This window comes from Salmo trutta, chromosome 4 (assembly GCF_901001165.1).
Source record: "Salmo trutta chromosome 4, fSalTru1.1, whole genome shotgun sequence".
Taxonomy (NCBI): Eukaryota; Metazoa; Chordata; class Actinopteri; order Salmoniformes; family Salmonidae; genus Salmo; species Salmo trutta.
In genome coordinates, this window is record NC_042960.1 from 58,973,736 (window position 1) to 58,997,375 (window position 23,640).

The following is a 23,640-nucleotide window of genomic DNA, read 5'->3' on the forward strand; positions in this document are numbered from 1 at the left end:
CCAGTGGCGAATTTGCCAATCTTGGTGTTCTCTGGCAAATGCCAAACGTCCTGCACGGTGTTGGGCTGTAAGCACAACCCCCACCTGTGGACGTAGGGCCCTCATACCACCCTCATGGAGTCTGTTTCTGACCGTTTGAGCAGACACATGCACATTTGTGGCCTGCTGGAGGTCATTTTGCAGGGCTCTGGCAGTGCTTCTCCTGCTCCTCCTTGCGCAAAGGCGGAAGTAGCTGTCCTGCTGCTGGGTTGTTGCCCTCCTACGGCCTCCTCCACGTCTCCTGATGTACTGGCCTGTCTCCTGGTAGCGCCTCCATGCTCTGGACACTACGCTGACAGACACAGCAAACCGTTCTTGCCACAGCTCGCGTTGATGTGCCATCCTGGATGAGCTGCACTACCTGAGCCACTTGTGTGGGTTGTAGACTCCGTCTCATGCTACCACTAGAGTGAAAGCACCGCCAGCATTCAAAAGTGACCAAAACATCAGCCAGGAAGCATTGGAACTGAGAAGTTGTCTGTGGTCCCCACGTGCAGAACCACTCCTTTATTGGGGGTGTCTTGCTAATTGCCTATAATTTCCACCTGTTGTCTATTCCATTTGCACAACAGCATGTGAAATTTATTGTCAATCAGTGTTGCTTCCTAAGTGGACAGTTTGATTTCACATTAGTGTGATTGACTTGGAGTTACATTGTGTTGTTTAAGTGTTCCCTTTATTTTTTTGAGCAGTGTATATATATACACGGGACACGACAAGAGGAAGACAAAGGACGTCTGAACTGCTACGCCATCTTGGGATGACTCTGTAGTCTGTAATGGTTTGCAAGCCCTGCCACATCTGATGAACTTCAGAGCCGGTGTAGTACGATTCGATCATAGTCCTGTATTGACGCTTTGCCTGTTTGAAGGTTCATCGGAGGGCATAGCGGGATTTCTTATTAAGTCATGTTATGGTAACTATGTATTTTATTTGTTGTTTTGTTTTTTGTTTGGACCCCAGGAAAAGTTTTGGAAGCGGCTAATCGAGGATCCTAATAAAATACTAGACAAACATCGATTCAGAGCATTGGAAATCCTAGTTACTGTTGTCAAAAATAGTATTTCACTGCCTTGCTCTGTCGTTGGGGTAATCAGGAGCTCACGATCTCTGTCACGCTTCAGCATTGAAAATAAAAGACATTGTGCACAAATTAACTGAAATAAATTTGTCCTTGGAGCAACAATGTCCTGTATTTATAATACAAAAATCCATTTGCAATACAAAAACAATGATACATGTTGATTAATTACATTTATTGAATGTATTTCCTGACAAAGTTGATTTCTTTATAAATGGTCTCCCCTGCCATTGTGTTAAAGGATCAGTGACATGTCCAATAAATTAAACACTTTGGCACATGGCGAATCCTCAACTTTTAGCCCTAACTCCCTATTAGAATCGTTCCTAACATAGCCCCTCCCGGGTTCTAAGCTTGAGGTGAGGGTTAGAAGTGCAACTGAAGGATACATTCTGCTATTGACCATTTAAGTATTTTCCTGACAGTGACGCTGTTATGATCAGTTATTGGAGATGTAGTGATTTCTCCTAGAAAACTCCTGAACTCAAAACTACATTGCTTATCAGCTTCCATGTTGGAAATTAAATTGGGGAACATTGTGGTAATATGCTTGTACCTTGACTCTTCTAGTCAGATAGTAGTGTCCAACTTCTGAAGAATGCATGAACCCAGCATTAGACAAACACTCTATGGCCCCTTATTTAGTGTTTTCCTGACTGATTTCACCATCCAGTGATGTTTGGCGTGGATGGAGTAGGTGCCCAATCAGGGTAGGTATTCAAGTCAAACAGTGGAATCCCCCATGTTGTCACAGCCAATAATACTGCAAGGACACTGATTACATTCACACCAATCCCCGCCTTCACCTGAAATGACAATACTCAAGCAGCATTAGACAAGCATAAATCCATTGTTAGCATTCATTAGCCTGGGAACCAGACCTAGTGGTACATCAACAGGCTTTGACCTGTGTACTAATGAGGGTTTGTTTTGTATACCGGGTCAACTAAACCAGAACTAGCCCTTCTGGATTAATTCAACATGGGTCTTTTGAAACTGGCCTATGTGTAGTGCACTTACCATGTCCGTGGTGGTGAGGTGGCCGTAGGCAAACACAATGGCATTGGAAGGGTTGGATGAGGGAAGTAGGAAGGCGAAGGATGTGCAGAGGGTTGTGGGTATCAATACGTAGAGTGGGTTCACATGGATAGCTTCGGCCTGCCATTCATGGAGAATGGGAAAGAAGAGGCATTCAGATGCACGCCAAAAGAAGAGAGCGTTTTATTTGTAGTTTTTATGACCGCTCCATTTCTGTATGTCTATTAAAGTAGTAGATGTAGTTATTTTGTATCATGTTCATATTGTTGCTAATGATCCCCCTACTGCCATTTCCATTAACGTTTTTTAGCCACTGAGAAATTATATTGCATAACATTTAGTCATTTAGCAGACAATTTAAAGTGGAACAAAGGGATAAAGAGGAAAAAAATTATTATTGCAAACAAATAATTCATAACTCAGAGGGAAAGATATATGAACGCACCAGAGGGGCAAGGATAGGGAGGAAGATGGTGATGGTGGCTGCATTGCTGGCCAGCTCTGTGACTGAGGTGACAAGGACACAGGCAATGGTGACTGTTGCTATGATGGGGAGGCTCCCCAGAGGAGATAGCAGGTTTGCCACCCAGGAGGACAGACCAGACACCTACATTTGGGACAGACAGACAGACTATAGGAATGCTGTAGACATGTTTTATTATTAGCAAGCATCATGGCAAATTTCCTTTTAGGAACATGTCGGTGTTTAGTTTTCCTAATATACATTTATTCTATATTCATACAAATTACACAAAAAAATGTGACCGCAGCGTCAGACATCAGTGCGATAGCTACAAACCTTTGGCTGTGTAAGAAGGGCATGGTCTATATGGCTGCGTTTAGACAGGCAGCCCAATTCTGATAATTCTTTATACTAATTGGTCTTTTAACCAATCACATCAGATCTTTTTCAGAGCTGATCTGATTGGTCAAAAGACCAATTAGGTATAAAAAAATATCAGAATTGGGCTTCCTGTCAAAATAAATATATAATATCCCAATGCTCCAGGGCAGTGATTGGGGACATTGCCCTGTGTAGGATGCTGTCTTTCGGATGTGACGTTAAACGGGTGCCCTGACTCTCTGTGGTCACTAAAGATCCCATGGCACTTATCGTAAGAGTAGGGGTGTTAACCATGGTGTCCTGGCTAAATTCCCAATCTGGCCCTCATACCATCACGGTCACCTAATCAACCCCAGTTTACAATTGCCTTATTCATCCCCTCTCCTATCCCCTGTAACTATTCCCCAGGTCGTTATTGTAAATGAGAATGTGTTCTCAGTCAACTTACCTGGTAAATAAGGGTTAAATAAAATAGCCTAAGCATGGAATACTTTTAACACAGGGGTGACTAATTTCCTTGACACATTGATTATGAAATGGCTGGAGTGTAAAGGTTTTAGACAAGATGGTACCTGGGTGCCCTCAGCAAGTGCAAAGCCCCCACCAACAAGTAGGGCGACCTCCCATGGCATACAGGCCTGGAACTCTTTCCACGAGATCATGGCCTCTAGAAACAGAGAAACCGAAAGTTGAACCCTCATGAAGCCTGTTACGCTGCCACAGAAACACAATCTGTGCAATAGTTTATATGACAACGATTAAGAAAATAGTGGGTGCACTGGCGAAACGCTTTACTGTTAAATTGTAGGCAGTTATCATTTATCTTTCTTATGGGCTACCATCTCTGTGATTATGCCCAGGTGTAATGCTATTCGGGGTACCGTACCATATTTGATACCGTGTTTATCTGCAGAAGGCTTGTGTGCTGGCATGATGAAGAACACAAGCCCCAGCAGTAGGGCCACGGTGGCGTCACTGATGTAGCCCGCATATCTACATGAAGAGAATGAGGACATGTGCCTTTTAGTCCCATATCACAAAACCTTTTAAAATATGAAGTGCATGTGTTGCTGGGGAGTGACGCTGCTCTGTAAAAAGTTATAGTAGAAGAGGGTATCGAACTCACTCAGGGAGGAAGATTGAGGCCCAGCCTGGCATAAATCCAGGGTCTCTGAAGACCCACAGCGCCACCATCAGGATGAAGATGAACGCGGTCACAACCTCCTGTGGACTTTAACAGGCTGTTAGGATTGGATGTCTTGCAATACACAGACACTCTCAAACAAAAGAATGCATGAACTTTCTAATCAACACAGATATTCAAACAAAAAAAGAGGAAACAAGGTGGTAAAGCTTTAAGGGTCACCTCATAGGACCCAGCGTGTTGTAGTCCTCCTCTATGACTCTGGCTGTTGCAGTCTCGCTCTCAGAGCGCTCTCCACTAGGACGGAACAGCACCCTGAAGCTGCATAGGTTTATTGAACACATGACATTGTTGACGGAAGATTCACTTTTTCAAAGCATTCAAAAATAGTTGTGCCATTCAGGGAAAACTGCTTCAAACAGGACAATTAACATGACAGTCAGCTAAACGTTAATGGGGCTTCCCCCAGTTCTGTAGACCAGGGGTGTCAAACTAATTTTGCCCACGGGCCACATTCGGTTGTGACCAAGGTCCGGAGTAGCCTCATCCTGATCTCTAGCCATGTAGCGAAACAGAATGTGAGCTCGCGAGATGAGGATGGTTTGTACGGGGCTAGGTCTGGAAGGCCGCACTTAAAATGAATTATATTTCCTCAAAATGTGCAAAACATTCTTCTTTATGCATCGCTTTTTGGAATTTTCTATGCTCCCTGATTTCCTAGCTTTTGTTTAGATGATGGTTACCAATTTCCGATGCTTCCTGACTTTCTAGCGTTTGCTTCGATGACTGTTGGCAAGTTACACCAAGTGAAGAAACTATATAAATCTATGTCCGTTATGATTTCTGCACTGTTTCGATTTGGTTTTTAGTAATTTCAATGACGATTTGACATATTTTTTTTTCTCCAGAAAAAAAACTAAGAATCAAAACCTTTTTTTTTACTCAAACCCAGGATTAAATGGGCTCTTGAGTTTCGACACGTGCTGTATGTGTCACGACTTCTACCGAAGTCGGCACCTCTCCTTGTTCAGGCGGCGTTCGGCGGTCGACGTCACCGGCTTCCTAGTTGCCACCGATCTGTTTCCCTGTTCGTTTGCTTTTGTCTTTATTATTCACACCTGTTTATGATTCCCTGATTATGTTCATTATTTAACCCTCTGGCTTCCCTGTTTGTCTTGTCTGTGATTGTCTCCTGTTTTGTGATTGTTGTATTTTGGATGTGGAAGAAGTTTGATTATGATTTTGTAAACACGTTATTGTTTACACTCATCCATGTGTCCTGCGCCTGACTCCGACACTTCTTCTAACTAAAGCATTACAGTATGGATGATTAGCCCCTCCTCGCTTGTTGTAGCATGAGTAAGCCTTTCAGTTAATAAATTACTCATGCAGGCCAGTCTGCCCTGTGGTACTGGTGGTTACCTTTTACAGTGACAGACAGAGAGCCCTGGTGTAAAAGGGTGTTTGAGTGAGAAGTTAAGACATAAGAGTGAGTGATGGGAGGGAGGAACGAACGGTGAGGAAAGAACACTGAACGGATAAGGTGATACTTAGGGTCAAGGATGAGGCCAATTTAGGTTAACGACAATCATGATCTGATGAGACAAGCCAGAAACTGGAGTATTGAGTCAATAAAAGGTGAAATGCTCATTAACGCCTTGAAATGGTGTTTACTCACTCTGAGCCAATGAACATCCAGTGCAGCCATATCCATGACAACAGCAAAGCAATGATGCTGATTGGCAGACACAAGACGATCCAGTTTCCAAAGTTTACAGAGGTGCATTCTGGGTAAAACCTGTCAATGAATAGGGTTGAATGGAGATGTTTGAAGTTTTATTAGTAGTCTGTATGGGATACATGGTATACACCGTCCAACAAAATGCTTACTTGCAGGTTCCTTCTCGACGATGCAACAACAATAAGAAATAATATAATATGAACATGAAGTAAACAGCTCAGTAGAATAGAAAAAACATTTTAGCATGTTCAAGTATACAGTAGTATTGCGCCATACAGAATGCAGCCCTTTCTATCATACTCTATGTATCATTGACCAAGCCACTTGTATTCCTCTGTTACGATGCATTCTCAAGATTTCTATTGCATACAGTATAGAGATATGTCGCAGGAGGTAGGTGGCACTTTAATTGGTAAGAATGGTCTTGTGGTAATGACTGTAGCGGAATAAGTGGAATGGTATCAATACATCAAACACATCGTTTCCAGGTGTTTGATGCCATTCCATTTACTCCGTTCCAGACATTGAGCCTCAGCTGCCTCCTGTGATATACATTGTATATAAAGTCTGACCACCACTAGATATAGCTGATGGAGAACTCACTGATGGATGTACTCTGAAAAGATGAGGTTGGGGGAGGTCCCAGGAAGGGTGGCAATCCCTCCTATAGAGGAAGAGTATGTGATGCTTAGGCACAGCCCCTTGCACATCATGTGTTCTCTCTTACTCCGGTAGCGCCCCTCTATCTTTTGCCCAATCGCCTTTAAGAAGACAAAGAGATGGTAGTGTGTCATTTACTGTCTTGACCATGTTAGAAGCCCATTGTGATATGGCAGTGTCATAACCTTTAGATTAGTGAGCTATCTACAGGTATCTGTCAAAATAAAGGAAACCCTTTAAGTAAACGACTAATACAAAGTATATTGAAAGCTGTTGCTTAAAAAAAAGATATAACTAACACCCCATCATGCTTAGGGACATGTATAAAAATGCCCAGTTGCCCATTATTTTTGGCTACCATGGCTTTAATGAAAAGATCTGTGACTTTTGAAAGGGGGGTCTCAAAAGTACATAGGGGGTTTAAAGAGTGAGTGGGTGTCAGTCACCAGATCTCAACCCAGTTGAACACTTATGGGAGAATCTGGAGTGATGCCTGAGACGGAATTTTCCATCACCATCAACAGAACACCAAATTCTGGAATTTCTTATAGAAGAATGGTGTTGCATCCATCCAATAGAGTTCCAGACACTCGTAGATTCGATACCAAGGCACATTGAAGCTGTTCTGGTGGCTCGTGGTGGCCCAATGCCCTAAGACGCTTTGTTGGAGTTTCCTTTATTTTGGCAGTTACAGTGTCTTGCAAAAGTATTCATCCCCCTTGCCGTTTTTCCTATTTTGTTGCATTACAACCTGTAATTTAAATTACTTTTTATTTTGATTTCATGTAATGGACATACACCAAATAGTTCAAATTGGTGAAGTGAAATGAAGAAAAAAAATTGTTAAAAAAAAACGGAAAAGTGGTGCGTGCATATGTATTCACCCCCTTTGCTATGAAGCCCCTAAATACGATCTGGTGAAACCAATTACCTTCAGAAGTCACATAATTATTTAAATAAAGTCCACCTGTGTGCAATATGTGTCACATGATCTGTCATATGATCTCAGTATATATATACCTGTTCTGAAAGGCCCCAGAGTCTGCAACACCACTAAGCAAGGGGCACCGCCAAGCAAGCGGCACCATGAAGACCAAGGAGCTCTCCAAACAGGTCAGGGACAAAGTTGTGGAGAAGTACAGATCAGGGGTTGGTTCTGAAAAAATATCTGAAACTTTGAACGTCCCACAGAGCACCATTAAATAAAAAATTGAAAGAATATTGCACCACAACAAACCTGCCAAGAGAGGGCCGGCCACCAAAACTCACCGACCAGGCAAGGAGGGCATTAATCAGAGGGGCAACAAAGAGACCAAAGATAACCCTGAAGGAGCTGCAAAGCTCCACAGCGGAGATTGGAGTATCTGTCCATAGGACCACTTTAAGCCGTACACTCCACAGAGCTGGGCTTTACAGAAGAGTGGCCACCAAAAAGCCATTGCTTAAAGAAAAAAATAAGCTAACACGTTTGGTGTGAGACTCCCCAAACATATGGAAGAAGGTACTCTGGTCAGATGAGACTAAAATGTAGCTTTTTGGCCATCAAAGAAAACGCTATGTCTGGTGCAAACCCAACACCTCTCATCACCCTGAAAACACCACCCACCGCATTATGCTGTGGGGATGTTTTTCATTGGCAGGAACTGAGAAACTGGTCAGAATTGAAGGAATGATGGATGGTGCTAAATACAGGGATCTTCTTGAAGGAAACCTGTTTCAGTCTTTCAGAGAATTGAGACTGGGACAGAGGTTCACCTTCCAGAAGGACAATGACTCTAAGCATACTGCTAAAGCAACACTCTAGTTGTTTAAGGGGAAACATTTAAATGTCTTGGAATGGCCTAGTCAAAGCCCAGACCTCAATCCAATTGAGAATCTGTGGTATGACTTAAAGATTGCTGTACACCAGCGGAACCCATCCAACTTGAAGGAGCTGGAGCAGTTTTGCCTTGAAGAATGGGCAAAAACCCCAGTGGCTAGATGTGCCAAGCATATAGCAACATACCGCAAGAGACTTGCAGCTGTAATTGCTGCAAAAGGTGGCTCTACAAAGTATTGACTTTGGGGGGTTGAATAGTTATGCACGCTCAGGTTTTCTGGTTTTTTTTGTCTTTCTTGTTTGTTTCACAATAAAAACTATTTTGCATCTTCAAAGTGGTAGGTATGTTGTGTAAATCAAATGATATAAACCCCCCAAAAATCTATTTTAATTCCAGGTTGTAAGGCGACAAAATAGGAAAAATGCCAAGGGGGGTGAATACTTTCGCAAGCCACTGTACCTGTACAACTTACATTGGTCTGAGATGGTGCTTCCTCTGGAATACTGTACTCCATTTCATCTGGTTCCTTATTTGTTCTACCAGAGATTTAAAAAAAAATATTACTTACGTGAAATTAAAGCAAGACAAGGTATGAGGACAATTGATACAATGCTAATGAAAATGTTTACGCTATCAGATGGTTGTTGACAGTGTAAACAAATCCAAATCTTGGATTGTTGTCTCTCCTTCTCCATTGACTGCTTTAAAGGTAAAGACATTTTGAAGTAATTTGGGGGATCATTTTAAGAATGTTAAATATATGCAGAGGAACTCCAAAATACCTTACTGGCTCTTCATTTTTCTCACACGGTCCCTCAGTCTCTGTTGGAATAATGTGGCGTTCTGAATCTTCCAAATCTTAAATTCCTACCAATAACTAAGTTCTGTGGGTAAACAATGTATGGATCATTATTGTTGATTCTCACCTTCCAGTTCTAGGCCAAGGTTGCTGGTGCCCGTCATTGTTCGCTGCCGCTGCTCACCTTCTCCCTCTGCATTCAAGATTTGCTGAATGATCGCCTCAACGATGGGCATCACCATGGCAACGGCGGATGTGTTTTGGACCCACATGGAGAGGAAGGCACAGCTGTTCATGAAGCCCAACATCAGCCTGCAAAGAGACATCCACAAGGGCGTTAACCAATGAAAATGGGTGGTTTGCCAAATTACCCTTAGACTGCGTTTACACAGGCCGCCCAATTCAGATTATTTTTTTTCTCCTAAATGGTGATTCAGAGCATTCTATTAGAACTTGAGATATAGCTCTTCTGCTGTGTTAGTGTTGATACCTTTTAAAACACATGGTCCTCCAAGATGGTGACACATTTGGTATTTTTGGTATTTTATTAGGATCCCCATTAGCTGTTGCGAAATCAGCAGCTACTCTTCCTGGGGTCCACACACAACGTGAAATATGACATAATGCAGAACATTAACAGACAAGAAAAGATCAAGGACAGAACTACATACATTTAAAATGTCACACACAGCCTACATACCAGTACATACACACAAAATATCTAGGTCAAATAGGGGCATTGTGCCGTGAGGTGTTGCTTTATCTGGGTTTTTTTTTAAACCAGGTTGGCTGTTCACTTGAGCAATCTGAGATGGAAGAGTTCCATACAATCATGGCTCTATAAAATACTTTACCTTTTTTTGAATTTGTTCTGTATTTGGGGACTGTGAAAAGACCCTTGGTGGCATGTCTGGTGGGTAAAATGTGTGTCAGAGCTGTGTGTAAGCTGACTATGCAAACAATGTGCAATTTTCTTATAAATGAACAAGTGATGCAGTCAGTCTCTATTCTACATTTAGCCAAGAGAGTCTGGCATGCATAGTATTGATATTAGCCCTCTGATTACAGTGAAGAGCAAGATGTGATGCTCTATTCTGGGCCAGCTGCAGTTTTTCTAGGTCCTTTGCAGCACCTGACCATATGACTGGGCGATAATTAAGATAAGATAAAACTAGAGTCTGCAGTAATTGCTTTGTGGAGTGTGGTTTAAAAAATGCAAAGCATCTCTTTATCACAGACGGACCTCTCCCCATCTTTACAACCATTGAATCAATATGTTTTGACTGACAGTTTAGAAATCAAATTCAAATAAAATTGTATTGGTCGCGTACACATTTTGCAGATGCTATCACGGGTCTAGTGGAATGCTTATGCTCCTATCACCATCAGTGCAGTAATACCTAACAATACACTGCAAATCCCCCCATCCACAAAAAATCCAATAAAAATAAAGGAATTAAGAAATATGGAAATATTGCAACGAGCAATGACAGAGTCTGGAATGTACATGATGGTGTGTATTGATAGTAAATCAATAGAAAAGACGTGTACAGCAGTAGTTTATATAGGATGAGCCTTGACTAGAATACAGTATATACATATGAAATGAGTAAAACAGTATGTGAACATTATTAAAGTGACCAGTGTTCAATGACTATGTACATAGGGCAGCAGTCTCTAAGGTGCAGGGTTAACCTGTTTAGGATAGGGGGCAGTATTTTCACGGGCGGATAAAAAGTGTACCCGATTTAATCTGGTTATTACTCCTGCCCAGAAACTAGAATATGCATATAATTATTTGATTTGGATAGAAAACACCCTAAAGTTTCTAAAACTGTTTGAATGGTGTCTGTGAGTATAACAGAACTCATATGGCAGGCCAAAACCTGAGAAGATTCCATACAGGAAGTGCCCTGTCTGACCATTTCTTGTCCTTCTATAGCCTCCTTATCAAAAATAGAGGATCTCTGCTGTAACGTGACATTTTCTAAGGCTCCCATAGGCTCTCAGAAGGCGCCAGAACGGGGAATGATGACTCTGCAGTCCCTGGGCGAAAAACAGTAGGGGTTTTGGAAAGTGGTTGTTCTGAGAACAATGAAACGGGTGCGCGCGTGCATGTGAAGACTCCATTTTCTATTTTCAGTGTTTGAACGAAAACAAGGTCTCCCGGTCGGAATATTATCGCTATTTTACGAGAAAAATCGCATAAAAATTGATTTTAAACAGCGTTTGACATGCTTCGAAGTACGGTAATGGAATATTTTGAAATTTTTTGTCACGATACACGCCGGCGCGTCACCCTTCGGATAGTGTCTTGAACGCAAGAACAAAACGCAGCTATTTGGATATAACTATGGATTATTTGGAACAAAAACAACATTGGGTGTTGAAGTAGAAGTCCTGGGATTGCATTCTGACGAAGAACAGCAAAGGTCATCCAATTTTTCTTATAGTAAATCTGAGTTTGGCGAGTGCCAAACTTGGTGGGTGTCAAAATAGCTAGCCATGATGGCCGGCTATCTACTCAGAATATTGCAAAATGTGCTTTCACCGAAAAGCTATTTTAAAATCGGACACCACGATTGCATAAAGGAGTTCTATATCTATAATTCTTAAAATAATTGTTATGTTTTTTGTGAACGTTTATCGTGAGTAATTTAGTAAATTCACCGGAAGTGTTCGGTGGGAATGCTAGTCACATGCTAGTCACATGCTAATGTAAAAAGCTGGTTTTTGATATAAATATGAACTTGATTGAACAAAACATGCATGTATTGTATAACATAATGTCCTAGGATTGTCATCTGATGAAGATCATCAAAGGTTAGTGCTGCATTTAGCTGTGGTTTGGGTTTATGTGACATTATATGCTAGCTTGAAAAATGGGTGTCTGATTATTTCTGGCTGGGTACTCTGCTGACATAATCTAATGTTTTGCTTTCGTTGTAAAGCCTTTTTGAAATCAGACAGTGTGGTTAGATTAACGAGAGTCTTGTCTTTAAAATGCTGTAAAATAGTCATATGTTTGAGAAATTGAAGTAATAGCATTTCTAAGGTATTTGAATAACGCACCACGGGATTCCACTGGCTGTTGAGTAGGTGGGACGCAAGCGTCCCACTGGCCCAGAGAGGTTAAGTTCGTTCAAACATGTCAAACGTTGTATAACATAAATCTTTAGGGCCTTTTTCAACCAGAGCTTCAATAATATTCCATGGGGACGGTTGCATTGTCTTTCAAAACGTTTCGAAAGGGGAGGGTAGCCAGGGGTGCCCGCGTCATAACGGTAATGGCCCTCCCCATGTGACCAAGATCAACAGCCTCTCATTCGGTCAGTTCGTACTGTAGAAGACTCAAACCACTTTGTAAAGACTGGGGACATCTAGTGGAAGCCATAGGAAGTGCTCAATGAATCCTAACTCACGGTGTGATTTATAGGCAAAGTGCTGAAGTTGAGTCCGCAAATCAGATTTCCACATCCTGTTAGAAACTGTCTCGGGGTTTTGACTGCCATATGAGTTCTGTTATCCTCACAGACACCATTCAAACAGTTTTAGAAACTTTAGGGTGTTTTCTATCCACATCTATTAATTATATGCATATCCTAGCTTCTGGGTTTGAGTAGGAGGCCGTTTAAAATGGGAACGTATTTTTTTCAAAAATCGCTGTAGCGCCCCCTGTCCTAGGCGACCGTCAAGAGGTTAACATGTGTAAATATTTCTATGAACATAACAAGATTTAACAACTGAGACATGAACTGAACAATTTCCACAGACGTGTGACTAACAGAAATTGAATAATGTGTCCCTGAACAAAGGGGGTGTCAAAATCAAAAGTAACAGTCAGTATCTGGTGTGGCCACCAGCTGCATTAAGTACTGCAGTGCATCTCCTCCTCATGGACTGCACCAGATTTGCCAGTTCTTGCTGTGAGATGTTACCCCACTCTTCCACCAAGGCACCTGCAAGTTCCCGGACATTTCTGGGGGGGAATGGCCCTAGCCCTCACCCTCCGATCCAACAGGTCCCAGACGTGCTCAATGGGATTGAGATCCAGGCTCTTCGCTGGCCATGGCAGAACACTGACATTCCTGTCTTGCAGGAAATCACGCACAGAACGAGCAGTATGGCTGGTGGCATTGTCATGCTGGAGGGTCAGGTCAGGGTGAACCTGCAGGAAGGGCACCACATGAGGGAGGAGGATGTCATCTCTGTAACGCACAGCGTTGAGATTGTCTGCAATGACAACAAGCTCAGTCCGATGATGCCGTGACACACCGCCCCAGACCATGACGGACACTCCACCTCCAAATAAATCCCGCTCCAGAGTACAGGCCTCGTTATAACACTCCTTCCTTCGATGATGAACGCCAATCCGACCATCACCCCTGGTGAGACAAAAACCGCGACTCGTCAGTGAAGAGCACTTTTTGCCAGTCCTGTCTGGTCCAGCGACGGTGGGTTTGTGCCCATAGGCGACGTTGTTGTCGGTGATGTCTGGTAAGGACCTGCCTTACAACATGCCTACAGGCCCTCAGTCCAGCCTCTCTCAGCCTATTGCGGACAGTCTGAGCACTGATGGAGGGATTGTGCATTCCTGGTGTAACTCAGGTAGTTGTTGTTGCCATCCTATACCTGTCCCGCAGGTGTGATGTTCGGATGTACCGATCCTGTGCAGGTGTTACACGTGGTCTGCCACTGCGAGGATGATCAGCTGTCCGGGCTGTCTCCCTGTAGTGCTGTCTTAGGCATCTCACAGTACGGACATTGCAATTTATTGCCCTGGCCATATCTGCAGTCCTCATGCCTCCTTGCAGGATGCCTAAGGCACGTTCACGCAGATGAGCAGGGACCCTGGGCATCTTTCTTTTGGTGGTTTTCAGAGTCAGTAGAAAGGCCTCTTTAGTGTCCTAAGTTTTCATAACTGTGACCTTAATTGCCTACCGTCTGTAAGCTATTAGCGTCTTAACGACCATTCCACAGGTGCATGTTCATTAATTGTTTACGGTTCATTGAACAAGCATGGGAAACAGTGTTCAAGCCATTCACAATAAAGATCTGTGAAGTTATTTGGGTTTTTACGAATTATCTTTGAAAGACAGGGTCCTGAAAAAGGGGCATTTCTTTTTTTGCTGTTTAGGTTCCGGAACGAAACAGTCCTATACGGAGAGGTGCCAGATTCTGTTCCGGCAGAATCCGGCTCAAATTAAGCACTGGGTATAGGTTGAATGTAATAGTCTGCCTATAACCAGCCTGAGTTTTCCTGTTACTCAATTCCTTTTCTATTTAGCGTTTAAAGAAATTAATCAAATTGTAAATTTGCTATTATCAGGCTGGTTAATGCGAAGCAAATCCACCCACACTCGGCCCCCGCTCCACCTACTCAGCCAATCAGGAGCATTGCGGCCATGGCATAGTGAATACTTTTTACTAAACGGTACGGCTAAATAGTATGCGACAATGAGTAAATAGTATGCAGTTTAAGTATGTAGCACACTTAGTATGGGTATTCGGACACGGCCAGTGAGCCTGTCATAGTGGATGTAAGCAATGTCCCCACGCTCTCTGGCAGCTTTCATTCTGCATCTGGCACACAGCTTCCGAGTAGTCCTCGTTAAAGAAGATGTTGTTTCCTCTCAAGTTCTTGGCTCGCTACAGAACAGCTATCTTGTCCTTAAACCTTAACTTGACCACTATTGGCCTAGGTCTGTCACCTGGGCTGGTTACAGGTTTTTCAGACCTGTGGGCGCAATCCACTTCAATCTTCCTATTATCCATCTGCAGCTTTTCAGTGACCATTTTTCTTACTTTCTCATTAGACTCGGCCTAGTATGTGAAGACTCTGGTATGCCATCCACAACAATGTTATTCTTCCTTGATTGTCCCACTAGTCTGTTTTCGCAGTCATTCTTAATAATGATTCACTGACTGTGCTGATGTCATCTTGCGTGACTTACAGTTTGTTGTTATATTGCTGCAAGTCTCTTTCAGGACATCCACCTCTGCAAGCTATTCTTAAGATCCTTGACCTCTCTGGTCAGATCGTGTATTCTTTTGTTAGTTGAATCCATTGAATCCATAGTATTTGGACAAAGCTCTTGAAGCTATTTTCCTGTTGTTATAACAACTGCTTGTAGAACCCTTTTTAAAAAATAATTTTTAAGATCCTTCACCTGTGATAGAGAAACACTGTCTTCTCCATTACTTCCACTGGCTTTGGTTTTGGAATGTCATGGTAGCAACGTAGGCTAATGCCTAATGCTAGTACTCCACGCAGTTCCAAACAGGGCAGGTTGCAGGGCAGATGGAAACAGCAACAAACAGCAGGGATTTAGACAGCCACAAGCCCGGGACAATCCGTGGTCCCCGCCAAAAGGACTATTCGCGTCGCGGGCTGGGTTCAACCTTCCTGGAAACCTTCCTGGCTTGATAGCTAGTTAGCAGCTAAGCTAGCTGCTACCCCAAGCAGCTCTTCAGACTTTTGGTTGGCAGGATCCCTGGATGCATAGTAGCGGTCCCAGCAACTGAGGCTAACCATGTTGCTGGATCCAAATTCAATAGGTAGCTAATAACTTTTTCAATAGAACACTTTTTCAGAGACTTTAAAAACAACAAACCGATCTCTCCCTCCTTATGCGGCAGAGAGAAAGTTCTCACCATCCAGGATTGACACCGACCAGAGTGACCAGCCTAAGTGCTATCCTCCGGTGGAGACCCCACTTCTCTATAGACGTTGCCAGGCAGATGACCCCGATCAACAGCAGGTGGAAGTCTTTGAAGTACACCCCAGCCACCTGGACATGAGAGAAGGAAGGAGGGAGAACAGCAGGAAAAGAGAGCGGTAGAAGATCTTAGACATGTTGATCAATATGCCAATAAAGCGGTCAGATTTGACATTTAATCAACTTGTTAAGAGGACATTTCACAAACAATACTAACTTTTTATTTGTCTAGTAAGGATGGCAAGAACATTATGCCTTCTGTGTCATTTTGCCAAGCCAATAAAACCATACAGGGCTGGGCACTGAGATTGTTAATAACAAATAGATAATAAACAGATTATTACAGACTAATGCCACGTTCACGTCATGTCTGAAACTCGGGTCCTCCAAATTAAAATGAATGTAAGTTATTTGCGTAGAGCTTCTTAGTGGTTGATTCTGGTACCTCCCAAGTGGAAAACTCAGGATCTGACTTTTCCGCCTAAGTTAGCAAGTTGGAAATGTTTCGAGTTTCCTACATAACGTGAGTGGGGCATAAGGATTTAGGAGCTGATTGTGATATGATAATAATGCAATAAATGCTCCTGCATTTATACATTTATGGATTCATTAATCAAACCAGAGGAGTTTTGTCATATGTTTTATCAAACATGAAAGTGAGATGGAGAGCAGCCAGGTTACGTAACGTCGGCTTCCTGGAAAATCCATTAATCTATATTTTTGCTGATTTTTATTATAATTTAAAATAGTTACACACACACAATTGAATGCAATAAAATTGTGCAATGTTCACCTGAGAGGACTTCATGATGCCAAAGAGAGGGAAGAGCAAGGCTGGGAGCAGAGCTGTGGCTGCCAGTGGCAGGGCTTCTGTCAGCCAGTACACTGCCATGACACACAGTATGAATGCACATTCTGACACCTAGAAGAGGGCAAAAGGAAAAAAACAACATGCTTAGGATTGGGAAAAAAATATGAAAATGAGCTTCATGTCAAGTCAAACGTACATTAGTCTCACGTGGAATTCTTGTCTCGTCCCATTTTCGTCAACTAAAATGAAAAGTAATTTGTAATAGTTATAAATGTTTTCCAAGGGCATCTCGTTATCATCATAAGCTGTGTGTTTGTGTGTCCCAATCCAAATTCAGCTGCCTACCTGCTTCCAAAGGCAACTACCTTAATAGGTTGCACTCCAGTTGGCAACTGCCATTTGGGACGGGAATCGAAGGCAGCATCACGTGAGAACACATTCGCGTTCCACTGAGCACGAGACGTTTGTTTACATTGTAGCCACTGTAGCAGCTTGAGCAACTAGTGCTAGCAATTTAGTAAACAACTATCCCAAAATGGAAATATCTGACACGAATAACAAGTAACAGAATCGATCTCAGGACCTGTTCATGAATTAAATTGACAGAATAATTATTCTACGGTATAGGGTCCTCCTCGAAGCATATTGCTTGGTCTGCTGCTCCATCGTTGTGGACAGACTTGCACGCATGATACAGGATATGATTTTTTTGAGATGGCTAAATAAGCAATTTTACTGACTTTTTAAGAATGATTAATAGCCAGAATAGTGGTGTTTCACTGTGAAGCTAATATTGCATTAGAGGTGCCAATGTTTTTTCTATGAGTAGGCTTACATTGTGATTAATTAATATAACTATCACACCTGTGCATATTATTAAATTGCACTGCATTTTCAGGTTAACATGGTTTTGTATTCGTTGATAACTAATATTAAAAGGTGGTATGAAAAAATACAAAAGTATTTGCTGAAGATTGTACAGACAAGGTCCCTGAACTAATACGTTGGTTTTATTCATGAAAGTCCTTAGGGGTCGAAGTTATTGAAGATTTAAGCAAGTATTTTTGATAAATAATTAAATTAAATTAATAGAAATAGCCAAAGTCAAAAGATTCTAAAGTAATTACTGTTGATTGGACAGGCGATGTCCCTGAACCAGTAACAGTTGGTTGTATTCTTGTAAATCCTTTGGGGTGCAAGCTATTGACATTTTAAGGAAGTATTTATCTGTAAAGTGAAATAAAAATCAATTGATAAAATTTAAAAAAAGCTCAACTAATTGCTGTGGATTCGAGAAAGGCGGTCTCAAAACAATGTCAAATTGATTTGAGAGCCATATGTCATGTGGTTGAGAAGTGTTGCAGTTTTAAAATGGTCCCTTAATAACCTCTTACATCTACACGTTCCGCTAGCGGAACGTCTGCTCCAATATCCAGTGATGGGCGGGGCGCGAAATACAAACTCCTCTAAAATCCGAAAACTTCCATTTTTCAAACATATGACTATTTTACAGCTATTTAAAGACAAGACTCTCCTTTATCTAACCACACTGTCCGATTTCAAAAAGGCTTTACAGCGAAAGCAAAACATTAGATTATGTCAGCAGAGTACCCAGCCAGAAATAATCAGACACCCATTTTTCAAGCTAGCATATCATGTCACATAAACCCAAACCATAGCTAAATGCAGCACTAACCTTTGATGATCTTCATCAGATGACACACCTAGGACATTATGTTATACAATACATGCATGTCTGTTCAATCAAGTTCATATTTATATCAAAAACCAGCTTTTTACATTAGCATGTGACGTTCAGAACTAGCATTCCCACCGAACACTTCCGGTGATTTTACTAAATTACTCACGATAAACGTTCACAAAAAGCATAACAATTATTTTAAGAATTATAGATACAGAACTCCTCTATGCACTCGATATGTCCGATTTTAAAATAGCTTTTCGGATGAAGCACATTTTGCAATAATCTAAGTACATAGCCCGGCATCACAGGGCTAGCTATTTAGACACCCAACCAGTTTAGCCTTCACCAAAATCACATTTCCTATAAGAAAAATGTTCTTACCTTGCTTGTTCTTCGTCAGAATACACTGCCAGGACTTCTACTTCAATAACAAATGTAGGTTTGGTCCCAAATAATCCATCGTTATGTTCCATCAAGACGTTTTGTTCGTGCGTTCTAGACACTATCCCAACGCTAAATCTCGGCCACGAGCATGACGCAGAATTTGACAAAAAAATTCTAAATATTCCATTACCGTTCTTCGAAGCATGTCAACCGCTGTTTAAAACCAATTTTTATGCAATTTATCTCGTAGAAAAGCGATAATATTTTGACCGGGAATCTGCCTGTCTGTATACTGAGGGAAAAACCGAAAGCCGGGGGCGGGGCGGGTCGCGAGCGTAAGGCTTAGTCCACTGAGTGACCACTTAGCTTTTGCTCTCGTGTGCTTCAGCCAGGGCTTTGAATTACGTCATTCCTGTTTTTCCCGGGCTCTGAGACTTCATTGGAGACGTGGGAAGTGTCACGTAACAGCAGAGATCCCTTGTAATAGATAGAGAGAATCAACAAGGGCAAGAAATGTTCAAACAGGGTACTTCCTGAACAGAAGCATCTCAGGTTTTTGCCTGCCATAGGAGTTCTGTTATACTCACAGACACCATTCAAACAGTTTCAGAAACTGTGGAGTGTTTTCTCTCCAAAGCTAATAATTATATGCATATTCTAGTTTCTGGGCAGGACTAATAATCAGATTAAATCGGGTACGTTTTTTATCCAGCCGTGAAAATACTGCCCCCTAGCCATAAGAGGAGAGCAACGTTTTAGCTACATTTCGACACCAAAAATAAAATATGACACCGAATTGCAAAAACAAGGGGTGTAACTTGCTCGCTATCGTCAGCTGATTCAGAGTATGTATATCATTCTTCCACGTTACGTTTAAGAGGTATTAATGACAAAAATCAGAATCTTTAATGTAAAGCTAACTACACTGCACTATTTGAGTGTACCTTGGGATTGGGACGTACCAATTTTGATGTCCTGCCTAGAAATGTTGCCTCAAAAGGCTGCGTCCTTGTCGATTGGCATACAAACCATACATTTTGTCAGGAATAATATAGGTCTTTTTTGTTATTGTTGATAAAAAATAACATAAAAATTAGATTGGTAAATTAGTCTAGTCAGCTATCTAAACTTGTAATCATGGATGAATTACCGACCGGGCACGCAGGGCACATGCCCAGGAGCCCTGACCTCCAGGAGGCCCCCATTTTGATTTTGTCACTCATATGTCCTATTAAGTCATGGCAAAATTTATAGAATTGCAGGAAATTGCCTTCAAAACCGCAAAAATGTCTCTCTGACCTACGGCAAAATTAGTAGAATCCATAGCTTCAAAAAGTAGGTGTGCTGGCCTCCCAAGTGGCGCAGCGGTCTAAGGCACTGCATTGCAGTGCTTGAGGCGTCACTACAGACCACTGGTTCATTCCCAGGCTGTGACTGGGAGTCCCATAGGGCGGCGCATAATTGGCCCAGTGTGGTCCAGTTTACGGGAGGGTCTGGCCAGTGGGGGGGCTTTACTTGGCTCATTGCGCTCTAGCGACTCCTTGTAGTGAGCCAGGCGCCTGCAGCCTGACTTCGGTCGTCAGTTGAACAGTGTTTCCTCCGACACATTGGTGCGGTTGACTTCCTGGTGGGTGTTAAGGAGCACGGTTTGGCGGATCATATTTCTGAGGACACATGACTTGACCTTTGCCTCTCACAAGCCTGTTGGGGAGCTGCAGCGATGAGACAAGATCGTAATTGAATATCACGAAATTGGGGAGAAAAAGAGGGTAACATTTTTTAAATGTGTTTGTTTGTTTCTATTTATCAGGGGCTGCTGCAGCACACTTACTTTACTATTATTTAAGGTTTATTATACTGAAATTATTATTAATTTAAATTCCCAAAATTATATTACTCCTGTCCGAACAGACATAAATAACATAATTCATAATACTACACCAGGGAGCATAATTTAGCCACAGAGAATCAATAGCTTAAAAAAATGTGCTGTAGATTAAGTTTTATTACATGCACTTAATCGTGAAGGCCGCAATTTGGGCAGCGAGCATGCCAAATAAGAACAAATTGTTGCATTGTGGCCATAGACATATAATCCATAGAAGGATTTTGGAATCTCTAACCCAAGCACTTTGTTAAACTCATGGGTACACTAGCAATGGCTGCCAGTGCTGACTTGAATGGGAACTGCCATCTATGGATTATATTGATATGGTTGGTTGCGGCTGTCAATTTGCCTTTCGCAAATTTCATTAATACAATCCTGAGAAATACAATTCCAAGAAAAACGTAGGCATACCATTTGGAAAGCAAATGCCTACTGCTGAAAAGAAAAGACTAATATCTTTGTAGAAGCCCTTCCAAAACATCTTCAAAATTTTTTTGCTATTCTGAGTGAACAGCAATGTTTAACAAAGTAGCTTATATTGAGATAGGCTATTGGCATGAGCACATTGGCCATCACCTGTGAGTAGCCTAGGCTTCATCTTCATCACTGACTGTACAAAACATTAGGAAAATTAATATTAGTTGCACCCCCTTTTGCCTTCGAAACAGCCTCAATTCGTCAGGGCATGGACTCTACAAGGTGTCGAAAGCGTTCCACAGGGATGCTGGCCCATGTTGACTCCAATGCTTCCCACAGTTGTCAAGTTGGCCGGATGTCCTTTGGGTGGTGGACCATTCTTAATAGACACAGGAAACTTTTGAGCGTGAAAACCCCAGCAGTGTTGCGGATCTTGACACACTCAAACTACCATACCCAGTTCAAAGGCACAAATATTTTGTCTTGCCCATTAACCATCTGAATGGCACACATACGCAATCCACATCTCAATCTTTAACCTGTCTCCTCCCCTTCATCTACACTGATTGTAGTTAATTTAACAGGTGACATCAATAAGGGATGATAGCTTTCAGCTGGATTCACCAGGTCAGTCTATGTCATGGAAAGACCAACTAAACCTATGTTTGCTATACTCAGTGTGTATATACTGTAAGCTAGGCTATATGAATCAAGAGATGCCCTGACATATCATGTGGAAAGTGGGAGAGAGAGGCTGAGGAAATAGCAGTTCAGGTCAAGCCATATCCTGGAAATTGTTCATTTTGAAATGCACATCAGTCAATACCATTCAGTGCCCCTGAGACAAATGTCCTGGATTGTGTATTTATTTGCTACTGTACAATCCAGATTTTTTTTAAATACCTCACTAAATGTCTAAAATGAATGATATCGCATTTCTCTGGGCTGTTGTTTCTGGCGAGACATGACTTGAATACTCAATCTGTTTTTTTGTTCAAATCGTTGTAAAATACAAAGACTTTTAATAGATGCATTCAAATGAAAGGATTATGTTTGTGGGGTTGGTTTTCGATGCATGCCTGGTTTTCCATGTTTATTTTTATTTTTTATACATGGCAGCTAAAACCTGAATTGCGTATACAAGTACAAACAAAGATAAGCCAATAAATTGTGATGAACTTCACATGTTCTGTACCACTGCATGTATTAATTAATTTGTTTGTGGATGTGTCAGTGTTAAAGTATGAGAATGTGTGGTGACTACAGTATGTAACAACATTTGTACCTAAAAGTTTTTTTGTGTGGGTGTATAAATGGTCTGTTCTGTCCTGAGTGTCCGGTTCTGGGTATGTGTTGTGTCTGAAACCCTACCTTTGAAGAGTATCTTAGACAACTCTCACAGACCGCCCCCAAAAAAGATAAAACAATTAACTTGACTTTGCCTACTAGCACTGACTTTGCTGATAAATACCTTTTTGAGGGAAATTGTACTTGATACGATTGTGACGTGTTGTCTCACATAGCTATCTTAAGATGAATGCACTAACTGTAAGGTGCTCTGGATAAGAGCGTCTGCTAAATGACTAAAATGTAAAATATGAGTGTGTGTGTGTGTGAGAGAGAAGGGTATGCTCTCCCTCACCTTTCCTTGGATGACCAGTGGAAGAGGCAGCAGCAGCACGGGGGTGAGGATGATGATGAGGAGTTTGTGGTAGTTCCAGACAACTCTCAGAAACCTCTTCATCATGTCAAACAGTTTAGTAATCCCTGGTGAGTGTTGAATTGACTAAAGACATTTCTTCAGGCACTCACCGCTCTCTTATCCTGTCTACTTGGCCAGCCATAAATCTTTATTGTTTAACGGTCTGCCACTGGGCATGCCCAGAGTGAGGCCTTGAGAGAGAATGTGAGACCTGTGTGTAGTAATGTACAGTGCCTTCAGAAAGTATTCATAACCCTTGACTTTTTCCACGTTTTTCTGTGCTATAGCCTGAAGTTAAAATGGATTACATTTAGATGTTTTGTCACTGGCCTACACACAATATCCCATAAGGACAAAATTGAATTGTTTTTTGATTAAAAAAATATATATATATTTACTAATTCATTTAAAAAATCAAGCTGAAATGTCTTGAGTCAATAATTTTTCAACACTTTTGTTATTGCAAATTTGCTTAAGTCACATAATTAGTTGCATAACAGTGTTTAACATAATTTTTGAATGATTACCTCATCTCTGTACCCCACACATACAATTATCTGTGTCCTTCCTCTCAGTTGCCAGAGAGGAAGGAAACCACTCAGAGATTTCATCATGAGGCCAATGGTGACTTTAAAACAGTTACAGAGTTTAATGGCTGTGATGGATCAACAACATTGTAGTTACTCAGGGGTGGCAGGTAGCCTAGTGGTTAGAGCAATGGGCCTGTAACCGAAAGGTTGCTGGATCGAAACCCGGAGCTGACAAGGTAAAAATATATTGTTCTGCCCCTGAACAAGGCAGTTAACACACTGTTCCCTGGTTGGCCATCATTGTAAATAAGAATTTGT

The 23,640-nt window shown here is 41.8% G+C and overlaps 1 protein-coding gene across 1 annotated transcript; it reads right to left on the reverse strand.

Moving 5' to 3' along the window:
* Window positions 1-1,302: 1,302 nt before the first annotated feature.
* Window positions 1,303-22,954, reverse strand: slc13a1 (solute carrier family 13 member 1). The gene is made up of 15 exons (XM_029751539.1): window positions 22,733-22,954; window positions 16,679-16,807; window positions 15,821-15,957; window positions 9,294-9,478; window positions 9,150-9,189; window positions 8,840-8,903; window positions 6,491-6,648; window positions 5,825-5,944; window positions 4,369-4,467; window positions 4,129-4,233; window positions 3,889-3,995; window positions 3,575-3,669; window positions 2,604-2,765; window positions 2,141-2,278; window positions 1,303-1,926 (listed from the first exon to the last, which is right to left on the reverse strand). The coding sequence occupies exons 1-15, from the start codon at window positions 22,835-22,837 to the stop codon at window positions 1,783-1,785; spliced, it is 1,788 nt and encodes a 595-aa protein (XP_029607399.1). The 5' UTR covers window positions 22,838-22,954; the 3' UTR covers window positions 1,303-1,782.
* Between the last annotated feature and the right edge of the window lie 686 nt (window positions 22,955-23,640).